General features: G+C 44.1%; 1 protein-coding gene across 1 annotated transcript in view; it reads left to right on the top strand.

Annotated features, from left to right (window-relative positions):
* The first annotated feature begins 9,601 nt into the window (after positions 1-9,601).
* The window catches only part of LOC112240963 (mitogen-activated protein kinase kinase kinase kinase 5-like), a 38,518-nt gene continuing 30,899 nt past the window's right edge, over positions 9,602-17,220 (top strand). Inside the window, exons 1-3 of the mRNA XM_042313037.1 lie at positions 9,602-9,625; positions 10,654-10,709; positions 15,171-15,218. Coding sequence (XP_042168971.1) covers positions 15,201-15,218 — 18 coding nt within the window. The 5' untranslated portion in view covers positions 9,602-9,625; positions 10,654-10,709; positions 15,171-15,200. The remainder of the gene's footprint in view (positions 9,626-10,653; positions 10,710-15,170; positions 15,219-17,220) is intronic.

The raw sequence follows: 17,220 nt of genomic DNA, 5'->3' as shown, positions 1-17,220 counted from the left end.
AGTATTAGTAGTGGTGGTGGTAGTAGTAGTAGTAGTATTAGTAGTGGTGGTGGTAGTATTAGTAGTGGTGGCGGTAGTATTAGTAGTAGTTGTATTAGTGGTGGTGGTGGTAGTATTGGTATTGGTGATAGTATTGGTATTGGTGGTAGTATTAGTAGTGGTGGTGGTGGTAGTATCGGTGGTAGTATTAGTGCTGGTGGGGGTGGTAGGAGTAGTGGCAGTGGTATTGGTAGTATTAGTGGGGGTGGTAGGAGTAGTGGTGGTAGTATTAGTAGTGGTGGTGGTAGTAGTGGTGGTAGTAGTAGTAGTGGTGGTAGTATTAGTAGTGGTGGTGGTAGTATTAGTAGTGGTGGTGGTAGTATTAGTAGTGGTGGTGGTGGTGGTAGTATTAGTGGTGGTATTGGTGGTAGTATTAGTAGTGGTGGTGGTAGTATTAGTAGTGGTGGTAGTATTAGTGGTGGTGGTAGTAGTATTAGTAGTGGTATTGGTGGTAGTATTAGTAGTGGTGGTGGTGGTTGTGGAAGTATTAGTGGTGGTGGTGGTGGTTGTAGGAGTAGTGGTATTAGTAGTGGCGGTAGTAGTGGTATTGGTGGTAGTATTAGTAGTGGTGGTGGTGGTAGTATTAGTAGTGGTATTGGTGGTAGTATTAGTGGTGGTATTGGTAGTGGTATTGGTGGTAGTAGTGGTGGTGGTAGTATTAGTAGTGGTGGTGGTAGTAGTGGTATTGGTGAGACAACAGATCTGGGACCAGGCTAGAGGAGGAGACAACAGATCTGAGACCAGTCTATAGAATGAGACAACAGATCTGGGACCAGGTTATAGAATGAGACAACAGATCTGGGACCAGGCTATAGAATGAGACAACAGATCTGAGACCAGGTTATAGAATGAGACAACAGATCTGAGACCAGGCTATAGAAGGAGACAACAGATCTGGGACCAGGCTATAGAAGGAGACAACAGATCTGGGACCAGGCTATAGAATGAGACAACAGATCTGGGACCAGGCTATAGGAGGAGACAACAGATCTGGGACCAGGCTATAGAATGAGACAACAGATCTGGGACCAGGCTATAGAAGGAGACAACAGATCTGGGACCAGGCTATAGAATGAGACAACAGATCTGGGACCAGGCTATACAATGAGACAACAGATCTGGGACCAGGCTATAGAATGAGACGACAGATCTGGGACCAGGCTATAGGAGGAGACAACAGATCTGGGACCAGGCTATAGAATGAGACAACAAATCTGGGACCAGGCTATAGAATGAGACAACAGATCTGGGACCAGGCTATAGAATGAGACAACAGATCTGGGACCAGGCTATAGAATGAGACAACAGATCTGGGACCAGGCTATAGGAGGAGACAACAGATCTGGGACCAGGCTATAGAATGAGACAACAGATCTGGGACCAGGCTATAGAATGAGACAACAGATCTGGGACCAGGCTATAGAAGGAGACAACAGATCTGGGACCAGGCTATAGGAGGAGACAACAGATCTGGGACCAGGCTATAGAAGGAGACAACAGATCTGGGAGAGAGAGAGAGACTAGAGAAGTACCGGAGGAAAGAGACTGGTCTGTCGAGCAGCAGAGAGACTAGAGAAGTACAGGACAAAAGAGTAGTAGTAGTGGTATTGGTGGTGGTAGTATTAGTAGTGGTGGTGGTGGTAGTATTAGTAGTGGTGGTGGTGGTGGTATTAGTAGTGGTATTGGTGGTGGTAGTATTAGTAGTGGTGGTGGTGGTGGTATTAGTAGTGGTGGTGGTAGTATTAGTAGTGGTGGTGGTAGTATTAGTAGTGGTAGTATTAGTGGTGGTGGTGGTGGTGGTAGTATTAGTAGTGGTGGTGGTAGTATTAGTAGTGGTGGTGGTAGTAGTAGTAGTATTAGTAGTGGTGGTGGTAGTAGTGGTATTGGTGGCGGTAGTATTAGTAGTGGTGGCGGTAGTATTAGTAGTAGTTGTACTAGTGGTGGTGGTGGTAGTATTGGTATTGGTGATAGTATTGGTATTGGTGGTAGTATTAGTAGTGGTGGTGGTGGTAGTATTGGTGGTAGTATTAGTGCTGGTGGGGGTGGTAGGAGTAGTGGCAGTGGTATTGGTAGTATTAGTGGGGGTGGTAGTAGTGGTGGTAGTAGTATTAGTAGTGGTGGTGGTAGTATTAGTAGTGGTGGTGGTAGTATTAGTAGTGGTGGTGGTGGTGGTAGTATTAGTGGTGGTGGTATTAGTAGTGGTATTGGTGGTAGTGGTGGTGGTGGTGGTGGTGGTAGTAGTGGTGGTGGTAGTAGTATTAGTAGTGGTATTGGTGGTAGTATTAGTAGTGGTGGTGGTAGTATTAGTAGTGGTGGTAGTATTAGTGGTGGTGGTAGTAGTATTAGTAGTGGTATTGGTGGTAGTATTAGTAGTGGTGGTGGTGGTTGTGGAAGTATTAGTGGTGGTGGTGGTGGTTGTAGGAGTAGTGGTATTAGTAGTGGCGGTAGTAGTGGTATTGGTGGTAGTATTAGTAGTGGTGGTGGTATTGGTAGTGGTATTGGTGGTAGTAGTGGTGGTGGTAGTAGTGGTATTGGTGGTAGTATTAGTATTGGTGGTGGTGGTGGTAGTATTAGTAGTGGTATTGGTGGAAGTATTAGTAGTAGTGGTATTGGTGGTAGTATTAGTAGTGGTGGTGGTGGTAGTATTAGTAGTGGTATTGGTGGTAGTATTAGTAGTGGTGGTGGTGGTAGTATTAGTAGCGGTATTGGTGGTAGTATTAGTAGTGGTATTGGTGGTAGTATTAGTAGTAGTGGTGGTATTGGTAGTATTGGCATTGGTGGTAGTAGTGGTGGTGGTAGTATTAGTAGTGGTGGTGGTAGTAGTATTAGTAGTATTGGTGGTGGTGGTTGTGGAAGTATTAGTGGTGGTGGTGGTTGTAGGAGTAGTGGCATTAGTAGTGGTGGTGGTGGTGGTTGTAGGAGTAGTGGCATTAGTAGTGGTGGTAGTATTAGTAGTAGTGGTGGTGGTGGTGGTTGTAGGAGTAGTGGCATTAGTAGTGGTGGTAGTATTAGTAGTGGTGGTGGTAGTAGTATTAGTAGTATTGGTGGTGGTGGTTGTAGGAGTAGTGGCATTAGTAGTGGTGGTAGTATTAGTAGTGGTGGTGGTAGTAGTATTAGTAGTATTGGTGGTGGTGGTTGTAGGAGTAGTGGCAATAGTAGTGGTGGTAGTATTAGTAGTGGTGGTGGTAGTAGTATTAGTAGTATTGGTGGTGGTGGTGGTTGTAGGAGTAGTGGTGGTAGTATTAGTAGTAGTGGTGGTGGTGGTGGTGGTTGTAGGAGTAGTGGCATTAGTAGTGGTGGTAGTATTAGTAGTAGTGGTGGTGGTGGTGGTGGTTGTAGGAGTAGTGGCATTAGTAGTGGTGGTGGTATTAGTAGTAGTGGTGGTGGTGGTGGTGGTTGTAGGAGTAGTGGCATTAGTAGTGGTGGTAGTATTAGTAGTAGTGGTGGTGGTGGTGGTTGTAGGAGTAGTGGCATTAGTAGTGGTGGTAGTATTAGTAGTAGTGGTGGTGGTGGTGGTGGTTGTAGGAGTAGTGGCATTAGTAGTGGTGGTAGTATTAGTAGTAGTGGTGGTGGTGGTGGTGGTTGTAGGAGTAGTGGCATTAGTAGTGGTGGTGGTATTAGTGGTGGTGGTGGTGGTGGTTGTGGTTGTAGGAGTAGTGGCATTAGTAGTGGTGGTAGTATTAGTAGTAGTAGTGGTGGTAGTATTAGTAGTAGTGGTGGTGGTGGTGGTTGTAGGAGTAGTGGTATTAGTAGTGGTGGTAGTATTAGTAGTATTGGTGGTGGTGGTTGTAGGAGTAGTAGCATTAGTAGTGGTGGTAGTATTAGTAGTAGTGGTGGTTGTAGGAGTAGTGGTATTAGTAGTAGTGGTGGTGGTGGTTGTAGGAGTAGTGGCATTAGTAGTGGTGGTAGTAGTAGTAGTAGTGGTGGTGGTGGTGGTAGTAGTAGTGGTAGTAGTGGCAGTATTAGTAGTGGTGGTGGTAGTATTAGTAGTGGTGGTGGTAGTATTAGTAGTGGTGGTAGTATTAGTAGTGGTGGTAGTATTAGTAGTGGTGGTAGTATTAGTAGTAGTGGTGGTAGTATTAGTAGTGGTGGTGGTAGTATTAGTAGTGGTGGTAGTATTAGTAGTGGTGGTGGTAGTATTAGTAGTGGTGGTAGTAGTAGTATTAGTAGTAGTGGTGGTAGTATTAGTAGTAGTGGCAGTATTATTAGTAGTGGTAGTATTAGGTGTAGTGGTGGTAGTATTAGGTGTAGTGGTGGTAGTATTAGGTGTAGTGGTGGTAGTATTAGTAGTGGTGCTGGTAGTATTAGTGGTGGTGGTAGTATTAGTAGTAGTAGTAGTGGTGGTAGTATTAGTAGTAGTGGCAGTATTATTAGTAGTGGTAGTATTATTATTATTAGTGGTAGTATTAGTGGTGGTAGTAGTAGTAGTAGTGGTGGTAGTATTAGTAGTGGTGGTAGTATTAGGTGTAGTGGTGGTAGTATTAGGTGTAGTGGTGGTAGTATTAGTAGTGGTGGTGGTAGTATTAGTAGTGGTGGTGGTAGTATTAGTAGTGGTGGTAGTATTAGTAGTGGTGGTGGTAGTATTAGTAGTAGTGGTGGTCGTATTAGTAGTAGTGGTGGTGGTGGTGGTTGTGTTAACAGCAGTAGTAGTGCTTTAGTCATTAGTAGCTACATACATACGTTTATAGGACACCATTTGATTAATTTTGTCTATATGCACAATGCAGTGATAATGTTACACCGTGGAAGTATGTTATCCATCCAGGCACATTGAAATGGAGTGAAATATTCTGTGGTCTGGCAACGGACGGGGAAAGATTCAGTGATTCATTCTGTCCAACGTGCTTTAACTTCTCCTCCATTAATTCATATTAATATGGAGAGGAGCTTTATGCAGAATACCATCAGTCAAAGGAGAATGTCTGTCTCTGTCTCTCTCTCTGTCTCTCTCTCCCTCTCTCTGTCTGTCTCTCTCCCTCTCTGTCTCTCTCTCTCTAGTGAACTTTGGTCTGGAGACTAAGAAGACTCTCTCTCTCTGTCTCTCTCCCTCTCTCTCTCTGTCTCTCTCCCTCTCTCTGTCTGTCTCTCTCCCTCTCTCTGTCTGTCTCTCTCCCTCTCTCTGTCTGTCTCTCTCCCTCTCTCTGTCTGTCTCTCTCCCTCTCTCTGTCTGTCTCTCTCTCTCTCTGTCTGTCTCTCTCTCTCTGTCTGTCTCTCTCTCTCTCTGTCTGTCTCTCTCTCTCTCTCTCTCTGTCTCTCTCTCTCGTGTGTGTGTTGCATGTCTCTCTCTCTCTGTCTGTCTCTCTCTCTCGTGTGTGTGTTGCGTGTCTCCCTCTCTCTGTCTGTCTCTCTCTCTCGTGTGTGTGTTGCGTGTCTCCCTCTCTCTGTCTGTCTCTCTCTCTCGTGTGTGTGTTGCGTGTCTCCCTCTCTCGTGTGTGTGTTGCGTGTCTCCCTCTCTCGTGTGGGTGTGTCTGTGTGTGCACGGCACGGGGGTGTGTCTCTGCGTCTGAGTTTCTCTCATTCTCTGCTTCCAGGGGATGACTTCTCCATCATCCAGCAGGAGATCTTCATGGTGAAGGAATGCATGCACCACAACATAGTGGCCTACTTCGGGAGCTACCTCTGGTAAGAGCCAAGACCACCCTCAATACCAGGAGCCCAGAGCTTCCTCTGGTAAGACCACCCTCAATACCAGGAGCCCAGAGCTACCTCTGGTAAGACCACACTCAATACCAGGAGCCCAGAGCTACCTCTGGTAAGACCACCCTCAATACCAGGGGCCCAGAGCTACCTCTGGTAAGACCACACTCAATACCAGGGGCCCAGACCTACCTCTGGTAAGACCACCCTCAATACCAGGGGCCCAGAGCTACCTCTGGTAAGAGCCTAGACCACCCTCAATACCAGGGGCCCAGACCTACCTCTGGTAAGACCACACTCCAATACCAGGGATATGTTACAATCGGTACTCTATTCCCTGTGTAGTGCACTATGTTTGACCCCTAGGGCCCAGAGCTACCTCTGGTAAGGAGTGGCCAACACTATATATACCATTGCAGAAGTCTGTGGCTGAGTGACTTGAGGAAGTGATAGTCTGTAGCTGACTTGAGGAAGTGATAGTCTGTAGCTGACTTGAGGAAGTGATACTTGATATTTCCAGACGAGAGGTATTTTTAGAATGTAAAGGTAAGCTATAAGAAAAGGTTTACTGTGCTACTCTTTAATAATGTAATCTTCAGTACAGTCAGATCTGAGAGGTTTACTGTGCTACTCTTTAATAATGTAGCCTTCAGTACAGTCAGATCTGAGAGGTTTACTGTACTACTCTTTAATAATGTAGTCTTCAGTACAGTCAGATCTGAGAGGTTTACTGTGCTACTCTTTAATAATGTAGCCTTCAGTACAGTCAGATCTGAGAGGTTTACTGTGCTACTCTTTAATAATGTAGCCTTCAGTACAGTCAGATCTGAGAGGTTTACTGTGCTACTCTTTAATAATGTAGCCTTCAGTACAGTCAGATCTGAGAGGTTTACTGTACTACTCTTTAATAATGTAATCTTCAGTACAGTCAGATCTGAGAGGTTTACTGTGCTACTCTTTAATAATGTAGCCTTCAGTACAGTCAGATCTGAGAGGTTTACTGTGCTACTCTTTAATAATGTAATCTTCAGTACAGTCAGATCTGAGAGGTTTACTGTACTACTCTTTAATAATGTAGTCTTCAGTACAGTCAGATCTGAGAGGTTTACTGTGCTACTCTTTAATAATGTAGTCTTCAGTACAGTCAGATCTGAGAGGTTTACTGTACTACTCTTTAATAATGTAACCTTCAGTACAGTCAGATCTGAGAGGTTTACTGTACTACTCTTTAATAATGTAATCTTCAGTACAGTCAGATCTGAGAGGTTTACTGTGCTACTCTTTAATAATGTAGCCTTCAGTACAGTCAGATCTGAGAGGTTTACTGTGCTACTCATTAATAATGTAGCCTTCAGTACAGTCAGATCTGAGAGGTTTACTGTACTACTCTTTAATAATGTAATCTTCAGTACAGTCAGATCTGAGAGGTTTACTGTGCTACTCTTTAATAATGTAGCCTTCAGTACAGTCAGATCTGAGAGGTTTACTGTACTACTCTTTAATAATGTAGCCTTCAGTACAGTCAGATCTGAGAGGTTTACTGTGCTACTCATTAATAATGTAGCCTTCAGTACAGTCAGATCTGAGAGGTTTACTGTACTACTCTTTAATAATGTAATCTTCAGTACAGTCAGATCTGAGAGGTTTACTGTGCTACTCTTTAATAATGTAGCCTTCAGTACAGTCAGATCTGAGAGGTTTACTGTGCTACTCTTTAATAATGTAGCCTTCAGTACAGTCAGATCTGAGAGGTTTACTGTGCTACTCTTTAATAATGTAGTCTTCAGTACAGTCAGATCTGAGAGGTTTACTGTACTACTCTTTAATAATGTAATCTTCAGTACAGTCAGATCTGAGAGGTTTACTGTGCTACTCTTTAATAATGTAGCCTTCAGTACAGTCAGATCTGAGAGGTTTACTGTACTACTCTTTAATAATGTAATCTTCAGTACAGTCAGATCTGAGAGGTTTACTGTGCTACTCTTTAATAATGTAGCCTTCAGTACAGTCAGATCTGAGAGGTTTACTGTGCTACTCATTAATAATGTAGCCTTCAGTACAGTCAGATCTGAGAGGTTTACTGTGCTACTCTTTAATAATGTAGCCTTCAGTACAGTAGATCTGAGAGGTTTACTGTGCTACTCTTTAATAATGTAGTCTTCAGTACAGTCAGATCTGAGAGGTTTACTGTGCTACTCTTTAATAATGTAGTCTTCAGTGCAGTCAGATCTGAGAGGTTTACTGTACTACTCTTTAATAATGTAGTCTTCAGTACAGAGATCTGAGAGGTTTACTGTGCTACTCTTTAATAATGTTGTCTTCAGTACAGAGATCTGAGAGGTTTACTGTGCTACTCTTTAATAATGTAGTCTTCAGTACAGTAGATCTGAGAGGTTTACTGTGCTACTCTTTAATAATGTAGCCTTCAGTACAGTCAGATCTGAGAGGTTTACTGTGCTACTCTTTAATAATGTAGCCTTCAGTACAGTCAGATCTGAGAGGTTTACTGTGCTACTCTTTAATAATGTAATCTTCAGTACAGTCAGATCTGAGAGGTTTACTGTACTACTCTTTAATAATGTAGTCTTCACTACAGTCAGATCTGAGAGGTTTACTGTGCTAAGGTGGGATACCTAGTCAGTTGTACAACTGAATGTCTTCAACTGAAATGTGTCTTTCACATTTAACCCCACCCCTCTGAATCAGAGAGGTGCGGACGCTGCCTTAAATCGACATCCGTACCTCTCCGTCCTACATCGCATCTGACAAATATCTTTGGGATGACTTGTTGGATTGAATCGCTCTAGCAGCAATGTTTCCCTGGCAGTTATTTACCTGCCAGTTATCTATTTCTCATAGTTGGCATCATCAGAGAAAATCTGATGTAGATGGTAGGATAAAATAAAATTCACGTTGCTGAGAACGCGGACGGAATTAAGAAATCCAGACATTAAAATGGAATTCAACAATATTAAAAAAAAATGTAATTCAATTAATGAGAAATTGCATAAATATGTCCAAGATTATCATAAGACATGAACAAAATGCATCAGCTATTCGTCTTTTCCTTCAACTTTCTGAAGAGGCAACATCACCGGAATGTCTGTCTGCGTGTGTGTTTGTCTACCGTTTTGTGTAGCTGTTAGCCATGATGCTAATGCAATGAAATCAGTCTTATGAAATGTTAACTACAAAATAGCCTTTTCCTACCTGGCGGAATGATATCATGATTTTTTTTTTGCATCAATCCGGTGGCCATTTTGTTTTGCAAACTCTGCAATCGCATGAACGCTACAGAAACATTGTTAACCAGACAACGGTCTCTGGCTGGTGTGCCGTTGAATACACCCAAAAATTAAAAAATATATTTTTCCCAATCCTCAAGGGTGGTCTCCTGATGTGGTTTTTAAGCATTGTTGTGGACTTGGAACATTCAATTTTGTTTTTGTTTTTCAAAAACTGTGATTTTGAGAGCGAAAACCTGGAAAAACTAAACGGAGAAAACAGAATTTGGGGAGAAAAAAATATTTTTTTTAAATATTTTTTTAGAATAATATGAATAATATTGTTCTTGGTCTTCTGTGTTCTTCTGCGTTCTTCTGCCATTCATGTTCTGCCAACTATTTAGCTGTGTATATTGTAAACTCTGGGGTTATTCCCTAGGAACCAAACAGAGGCAAACAGACTGAAATGAAGAAGGACCTACCTGAACTTGTCAAATAAGACACGCTAGTTTTCATTGCAACACACTTTGCACAAATGAATACACCCCTAGTCTGTTTTACTGCTCCTAACTTTCTCCTGTGCCCCTTTGCGCCTAACTGTCCCCTGTGCGCCTAACTGTCCCCTGTGCGCCTAACTGTCTCATCTCCCTCCCTGGATCAGCCGTGACAAGCTGTGGATCTGTATGGAGTACTGTGGGGAGGATCTCTACAGGACATATATCATGGTGTGTTGTTACTTGTCTCCTCTCTCTCTGTCTCCTCTCTCTCTGTCTCCTCTCTCTCCTCTCTGTCTGTCTCCTCTCTGTCTGTCTCCTCTCTGTCTGTCTCCTCTCTCTCTGTCTCCTCTCCCTCTGTCTCCTCTCTCTCTGTCTCCGTCTCTTCTCTCTCTGTCTCCTCTCTCTCCTCTCTCTCTGTCTCCGTCTCCTCTCTCTCTGTCTCCTCTCTCTGTCTCCTCTCTCTCTGTCTCCTCTCTCTCCTCTCTCTCTCTCTGTCTCCTCTCTCTCTGTCTCCTCTCTCTCTGTCTCCGTCTCTTCTCTCTCGCATATCACCACAGTTATACTGTCAAATTATCGGCTGATTTACTACTTATAAATGATGGCTTATTTATTTCTTATTGAAATGTTTCATATCTCCCCGTATGGTATGATCACACTGTTTGTTATGGGTAGCCTAGTGGTTAGAGTGTGGAGCTGGCAGGGTAGCCTAGTGGTTAGAGTGTAGAGGTGGCAGGGTAGCCTAGTGGTTAGAGTGTAGAGGTGGCAGGTAGCCTAGTGGTTAGAGTGTGGAGGTGGCAGGTAGCCTAGTGGTTAGAGTGTGGAGCTGGCAGGGTAGCCTAGTGGTTAGAGTGTAGAGGTGGCAGGTAGCCTAGTGGTTAGAGTGTGGAGGTGGCAGGTAGCCTAGTGGTTAGAGTGTGGAGCTGGCAGGGTAGCCTAGTGGTTAGAGTGTAGAGGTGGCAGGGTAGCCTAGTGGTTAGAGTGTAGAGGTGGCAGGTAGCCTAGTGGTTAGAGTGTGGAGCTGGCAGGGTAGCCTAGTGGTTAGAGTGTAGAGGTGGCAGGGTAGCCTAGTGGTTAGAGTGTAGAGGTGGCAGGTAGCCTAGTGGTTAGAGTGTGGAGGTGGCAGGGTAGCCTAGTGGTCAGAGATTACAGATTACAGACATAATCCTATCTGACCCTCATTATATATATATATTAAACTATACAAATGGCCTTTAGGGCGGCATAACCATCATGTTTGTCTGTTTTTCATTTGTCAGTGACGGGTCCCCTATCAGAGCTGCAGATAGCCTACGTCTGCAGAGAGACCATACAGGTAATTACACTTAGGTACAGGTTTCCTTGACACAGATTCTGCCTGCTCCTGGGGCAGTCTCAGAGCAGGAGTACTGATTTTAGGATCAGAGTTGTGCCCTTCACGTCACAGTGAATGAAGTTACATGCATAGGCAGGCCCTGATCCTAGATCAGCAATCCTACTCAGAGACGATTGATACGTACAACAAGATATATAACTTTCATTATACAGAAATACAGCTGGTATGATCAGCAGTTTGCATCGTATTTCTGTATTTTCAAAGTTCAATATCTTGAAAACATGATTGCTGACATGCAACAAAAATTGGGATTATATCAACAATGGACTAATGTCCTTAAAGTTCAGAGCTGTGTTGGAGTACCCGTACTAACATACTGTATACTACATACTTAATGAGTATATACTACATACTATTAGGTAATTTTAGTGTACTGTAAACGAAAAGTATCCTTTCAGTTGAGCGTACTAGTGCTTCCTGTCTAACCGGAAATTGATGCTGTTGCTATGCAACCTCTTGCTAGCATAGCTAACAAATTACTAGCTAGACATCTTACGACTTCATCAACAATGTATATTGAGAACGCACAACGACTGTACCATTTAGCTAACTAAGAATGACATGAATGATCAAGTCAATACACATTGGGTAGTTAAATAGCAGATAGTTAATATACTGGTAAGGTCACTGTGTTAGTAGCCAACTAACGTTTGTTAAGTAGCCAACTAACGTTAGTTAAGTAGCCAGCTAACGTTAGTTAAGTAGCCAGCTAACGTTAGTTAAGTAGCCAGCTAACGTTAGTTAAGTAGCCAGCTAATGTTAGTTAAGTAGCCAGCTAACGTTAGTTAAGTAGCCGGGCTAACGTTAGTTAAGTAGATGGGCTAACGTTAGTTAAGTAGCCAACTAACGTTAGTTAAGTAGCCAGCTAACGTTAGTTAAGTAGCCAGATAACGTTAGTTAAGTAGCCAGCTAACGTTAGTTAAGTAGCCAGATAACGTTAGTTAAGTAGCCAGATAACGTTAGTTAAGTAGACAGATAACGTTAGTTAAGTAGACAGATAACGTTAGTTAAGTAGCCAGATAACGTTAGTTAAGTAGCCGGGCTAACGTTAAGTAGCTGGGCTAACATTAGTTAAGTAGTTGGGCTAACGTTAGTTAAGTAGCTGGGCTAACGTTAGTGCTAACGTTAGTTAGTAGCCAGCTAACGTTAGTTAAGTAGCCAGCTAACGTTAGTTAAGTAGCCAGCTAACGTTAGTTAAGTAGCCAGCTAACGTTAGTTAAGTAGCCAGCTAACGTTAGTTAAGTAGCCAGCTAACGTTAGTTAAGTAGCCAGCTAACGTTAGTTAAGTAGCCAGCTAACGTTAGTTAAGTAGCCGGGCTAACGTTAGTTAAGTAGCCAGCTGACGTTAGTTAAGTAGCCAGCTGACGTTAGTTAAGTAGCCAGCTGACGTTAGTTAAGTAGCCAGCTGACGTTAGTTAAGTAGCCAGCTGACGTTAGTTAAGTAGCCGGGCTGACGTTAGTTAAGTAGCCGGGCTAACGTTAGTTAAGTAGCCGGGCTAACGTTAGTTAAGTAGCCAGCTAACGTTAGTTAAGTAGCCGGCTAACGTTAGTTAAGTAGCCGGGCTAACGTTAGTTAAGTAGCCGGGCTAACGTTAGTTAAGTAGCCGGGCTAACGTTAGTTAAGTAGCCGGCTAACGTTAGTTAAGTAGCCAGCTGACGTTAGTTAAGTAGCCAGCTGACGTTAGTTAAGTAGCCAGCTGACGTTAGTTAAGTAGCCGGGCTGACGTTAGTTAAGTAGCCGGGCTAACGTTAGTTAAGTAGCCGGGCTAACGTTAGTTAAGTAGCCGGGCTAACGTTAGTTAAGTAGCCGGGCTAACGTTAGTTAAGTAGCCGGGCTAACGTTAGTTAAGTAGCCGGGCTAACGTTAGTTAAGTAGCCAGCTGACGTTAGTTAAGTAGCCAGCTGACGTTAGTTAAGTAGCCAGCTGACGTTAGTTAAGTAGCCGGGCTAACGTTAGTTAAGTAGCCTGGCTAACGTTAGTTAAGTAGCCGGGCTAACGTTAGTTAAGTAGTCGGGCTAACGTTAGTTAAGTAGCCGGGCTAACGTTAGTTAAGTAGCCGGGCTAACGTTAGTTAAGTACCCGGGCTAACGTTAGTTCAGTACCCGGGCTAACGTTAGTTATGTAGCTAGCTAACGTATCGGGTGCATACGAGCAACTGCTCTAATGATATGCTATGCGGTTTGTAAGGCTAGCGTAGCTAACAAATTGTCAGCAAACAACGTGTGTAGCTTATTTAGAAAGTCGTTTACTTTATTACGTTGCTCGATATTTTCTTAACATTTGTCAGCAACGAATTTGTATCCGCTCTCGTCGGACTTTGGCTGCATATTTTCGTCAAATCGGAAAATGTTCTGAAGCCACGCCCATTTTCTGAAGAATTGCATTATGGGCCCTAAAACCACGTAAATAAACGTGTCCACTGCTTGTATACTTCGTATTTTGGCGAATGTAGTATGACATCCGGGAACTTTTGGCATACTAACTATATCCATACTATAACCAATAAGCATACTAGCATACTGCATACTCAATAGTACGCTTAGTGTGGTTAGTATGAGTATTCGAACACAGTTCAGGTCAGACCTAGGTTTAATCTGGGTCCATGAAACCAGGAAATTTAAACTTCTGGTTGACTCCCGAGTTTGCCATTTCAACCAAGTCTCTAACATAGCTCTGTCTTTGTGTTCACAGGGTTTGGGATAACATAGCTCTCTCTGTCTTTGTGTTCACAGGGTTTGGGATAACATAGCTCTGTCTTTGTGTTCACAGGGTTTGAGATAACATAGCTCTGTCTTTGTGTCCACAGGGTTTGGGATAACATAGCTCTGTCTTTGTGTTCACAGGGTCTGGGATAACATAGCTCTGTCTTTGTGTTCACAGGGTTTGGGATAACATAGCTCTGTCTTTGTGTTCACAGGGTTTGGGATAACATAGCTCTGTCTTTGTTCACAGGGTTTGGGATAACATAGCTCTGTCTTTGTGTTCACAGGGTTTGGGATAACATAGCTCTGTCTTTGTGTTCACAGGGTGTGGGATAACATAGCTCTGTCTTTGTGTTCACAGGGTGTGGGATAACATAGCTCTGTCTTTGTGTTCACAGGGTTTGGGATAACATAGCTCTGTCTTTGTGTTCACAGGGTTTGGGATAACAGCTTTGTCTTTGTGTTCTCAGGGTTTGGGATAACAGCTCTGTCTTTGTGTTCACAGGGTTTGGGATAACATAGCTCTGTCTTTGTGTTCACAGGGTTTGGGATAACATAGCTCTGTCTTTGTGTTCACAGGGTGTGGGATAACATAGCTCTGTCTTTGTGTTCACAGGGTTTGGGATAACAGCTCTGTCTTTGTGTTCACAGGGTTTGGGATAACATAGCTCTGTCTTTGTGTTCACAGGGTTTGGGATAACAGCTCTGTCTTTGTGTTCACAGGGTTTGGGATAACAGCTCTGTCTTTGTGTTCACAGGGTTTGGGATAACATAGCTCTGTCTTTGTGTTCACAGGGTCTGGGATAACATAGCTCTGTCTTTGTGTTCACAGGGTCTGGGATAACATAGCTCTGTCTTTGTGTTCACAGGGTTTGGGATAACAGCTCTGTCTTTGTGTTCACAGGGTTTGGGATAACAGCTCTGTCTTTGTGTTCACAGGGTTTGGGATAACATAGCTCTGTCTTTGTGTTCACAGGGTTTGGGATAACATAGCTCTGTCTTTGTGTTCACAGGGTTTGGGATAACAGCTCTGTCTTTGTGTTCACAGGGTCTGGGATAACATAGCTCTGTCTTTGTTCACAGGGTTTGGGATAACACAGCTCTGTCTTTGTGTTCACAGGGTTTGGGATAACATAGCTCTGTCTTTGTGTTCACAGGGTTTGGGATAACATAGCTCTGTCTTTGTGTTCACAGGGTTTGGGATAACATAGCTCTGTCTTTGTGTTCACAGGGTTTGGGATAACATAGCTCTGTCTTTGTGTTCACAGGGTTTGGGATAACATAGCTCTGTCTTTGTGTTCACGGGGTGTGGGATAACATAGCTCTGTCTTTGTGTTCACAGGGTTTGGGATAACAGCTCTGTCTTTGTGTTCACAGGGTTTGGGATAACAGCTCTGTCTTTGTGTTCACAGGGTTTGGGATAACAGCTCTGTCTTTGTGTTCACAGGGTTTGGGATAACAGCTCTGTCTTTGTGTTCACATGGTTTGGGATAACAGCTCTGTCTTTGTGTTCACAGGGTTTGGGATAACATAGCTCTGTCTTTGTGTTCACAGGGTTTGGGATAACATAGCTCAGTCTTTGTGTTCACAGGGTTTGGGATAACAGCTCTGTCTTTGTGTTCACAGGGTTTGGGATAACATAGCTCTGTCTTTGTGTTCACAGGGTTTGGGATAACAGCTCTGTCTTTGTGTTCACAGGGTCTGGGATATCTACACTCCAAGGGAAAAATGCACCGTGATATCAAGGTATAAAGCCCCTATGTGGAGGTGTCATAATACCCAGAAAACCTAGCACTCAACCAGTGAAATAAATGGTTACAATCAATTTTTCCCCATAAGGGACTTTAATAAAAACACTTAAAAAATAAAATAATAAGGGCTGTGTTTAGTGTCGGCTTACTCTGGCGTGATGTTTTGACAGCTGTGTAAATCTCTCTCGGGCAAGGGGACTTTTTATCAATATATTCATCTCCATTTATTCTTAGTTAAAAAAAAAAATGCAAATTGGCATCAAAGTAGACATTATGAAAAACTACAAATCCCGGCATGCTCCTACAACATCATCTCTAGCTGACACCGTTGCTAACAGGTATTGTGTCAATTAGATAGTTAATCCAGAGATTCTCATAAAGACCATCATGGCATTTGTAGTTCTTTATGATAGCCACATTAGCAACTAATTAGCATTTCATTTTGGGGGAGGGTAAACACGGGAGAATATATTGATAAAAGTCACCTTGCCCTAGAGAGATTTACACGTATGTCAAAACGAGAGTAAGCCTCCACTAAACACAAACCCTCATATGAGGCCTTTCTAATCTCCTACGGAAAAACATTTATGGTGGAAAAACCAATTGCAACCATTTCCTTGTTTGACCACTAGGTTTTATGGGTATTGTGACTCATACTGTGGTACTCTATTGTACCATACACACACTCTCGCTCTCTCCTTTTACACCGTCTCACTGCATGCACCCTTGCATCAAAGAAACGTGTGTTTTTTTGTTTTTGGGGGTGTATACCACTTAATTGAAAGATCGTGTCATCACACCTTTTTTTTTTTTTCAATTGTACTTGCTATTTTTTTTTTTTTTCATACTTTTCATAATTATTTATGAAGTCTATCCATTTTCTTTCTTTTTTTCCCGCAAATATATGGTTCTTCATCTATATGATTCATAAGCTAAATGTTGACGGGGCTGTCGGAGAGGCTAAATGCCGACGGAGCTGTCAGAGAGGCTAAATGCCGACAGGGCTGCCGGAGAGGCTACATGTTGACGGGGCTGTCGGAGAGGCTAAATGCCGACGGGGCTGTCGGAGAGGCTAAATGCCGACGGGGCTGTCAGAGAGGCTAAATGCCGACGGGGCTGTCAGAGAGGCTAAATGCCGACGGGGCTGTCAGAGAGGCTAAATGCCGACGGGGCTGTCGGAGAGGCTAAATGCTGACGGGGCTGTCGGAGAGGCTAAATGCTGACGGGGCTGTTGGAGAGGCTAAATGCTGACGGGGCTGTCGGAGAGGCTAAATGCTGACGGGGCTGTCAGAGAGGCTAAATGCTGACAGGGCAGTCGGAGAGGCTAAATGCTGTCGGAGAGGCTAAATGCCGACAGGGCTGCCGGAGAGGCTAAATGTTGACGGGGCTGCCGGAGAGGCTAAATGCCGACGGGGCTGTCAGAGAGGCTAAATGCCGACGGGGCTGTCAGAGAGGCTAAATGCCGACGGGGCTGTCGGAGAGGCTAAATGCCGACGGGGCTGTCGGAGAGGCTAAATGCCGACGGGGCTGTCGGAGAGGCTAAATGCCGACGGGGCTGTCGGAGAGGCTAAATGCCGACGGGGCTGTCGGAGAGGCTAAATGCCGACGGGGCTGTCGGAGAGGCTAAATGCCGACGGGGCTGTCGGAGAGGCTAAATGCCGACGGGGCTGCCGGAGAGGCTAAATGTTGACGGGCCTGTCGGAGAGGCTAAATGCTGACAGGGCAGTCTGAGAGGGTCAATGTGGCCGGAGAGGCTAAATGTTGACGGGGCTGTCGGAGAGGCTAAATGCTGACGGGGCTGTCGGAGAGGCTAAATACTGACGGGGCTGTCGGAGAGGCTAAATGCCGACGGGGCTGTCGGAGAGGCTAAATGCCGACGGGGCTGTCGGAAAGGCTAAATGCCGACGGGGCTGTCGGAGAGGCTAAATGCCGACGGGGCTGCCGGAGAGGCTAAATGTTGACGGCCTGTCGGAGAGGCTAAATGCTGACAGGGCAGT

Source organism: Oncorhynchus tshawytscha, unplaced genomic scaffold (assembly GCF_018296145.1).
Source record: "Oncorhynchus tshawytscha isolate Ot180627B unplaced genomic scaffold, Otsh_v2.0 Un_contig_3383_pilon_pilon, whole genome shotgun sequence".
Lineage (NCBI taxonomy): Eukaryota > Metazoa > Chordata > Actinopteri > Salmoniformes > Salmonidae > Oncorhynchus > Oncorhynchus tshawytscha.
The sequence above is the reverse complement of the archived record's forward strand: the minus strand, read 5'-3'. Positions and strand labels throughout refer to the sequence as shown.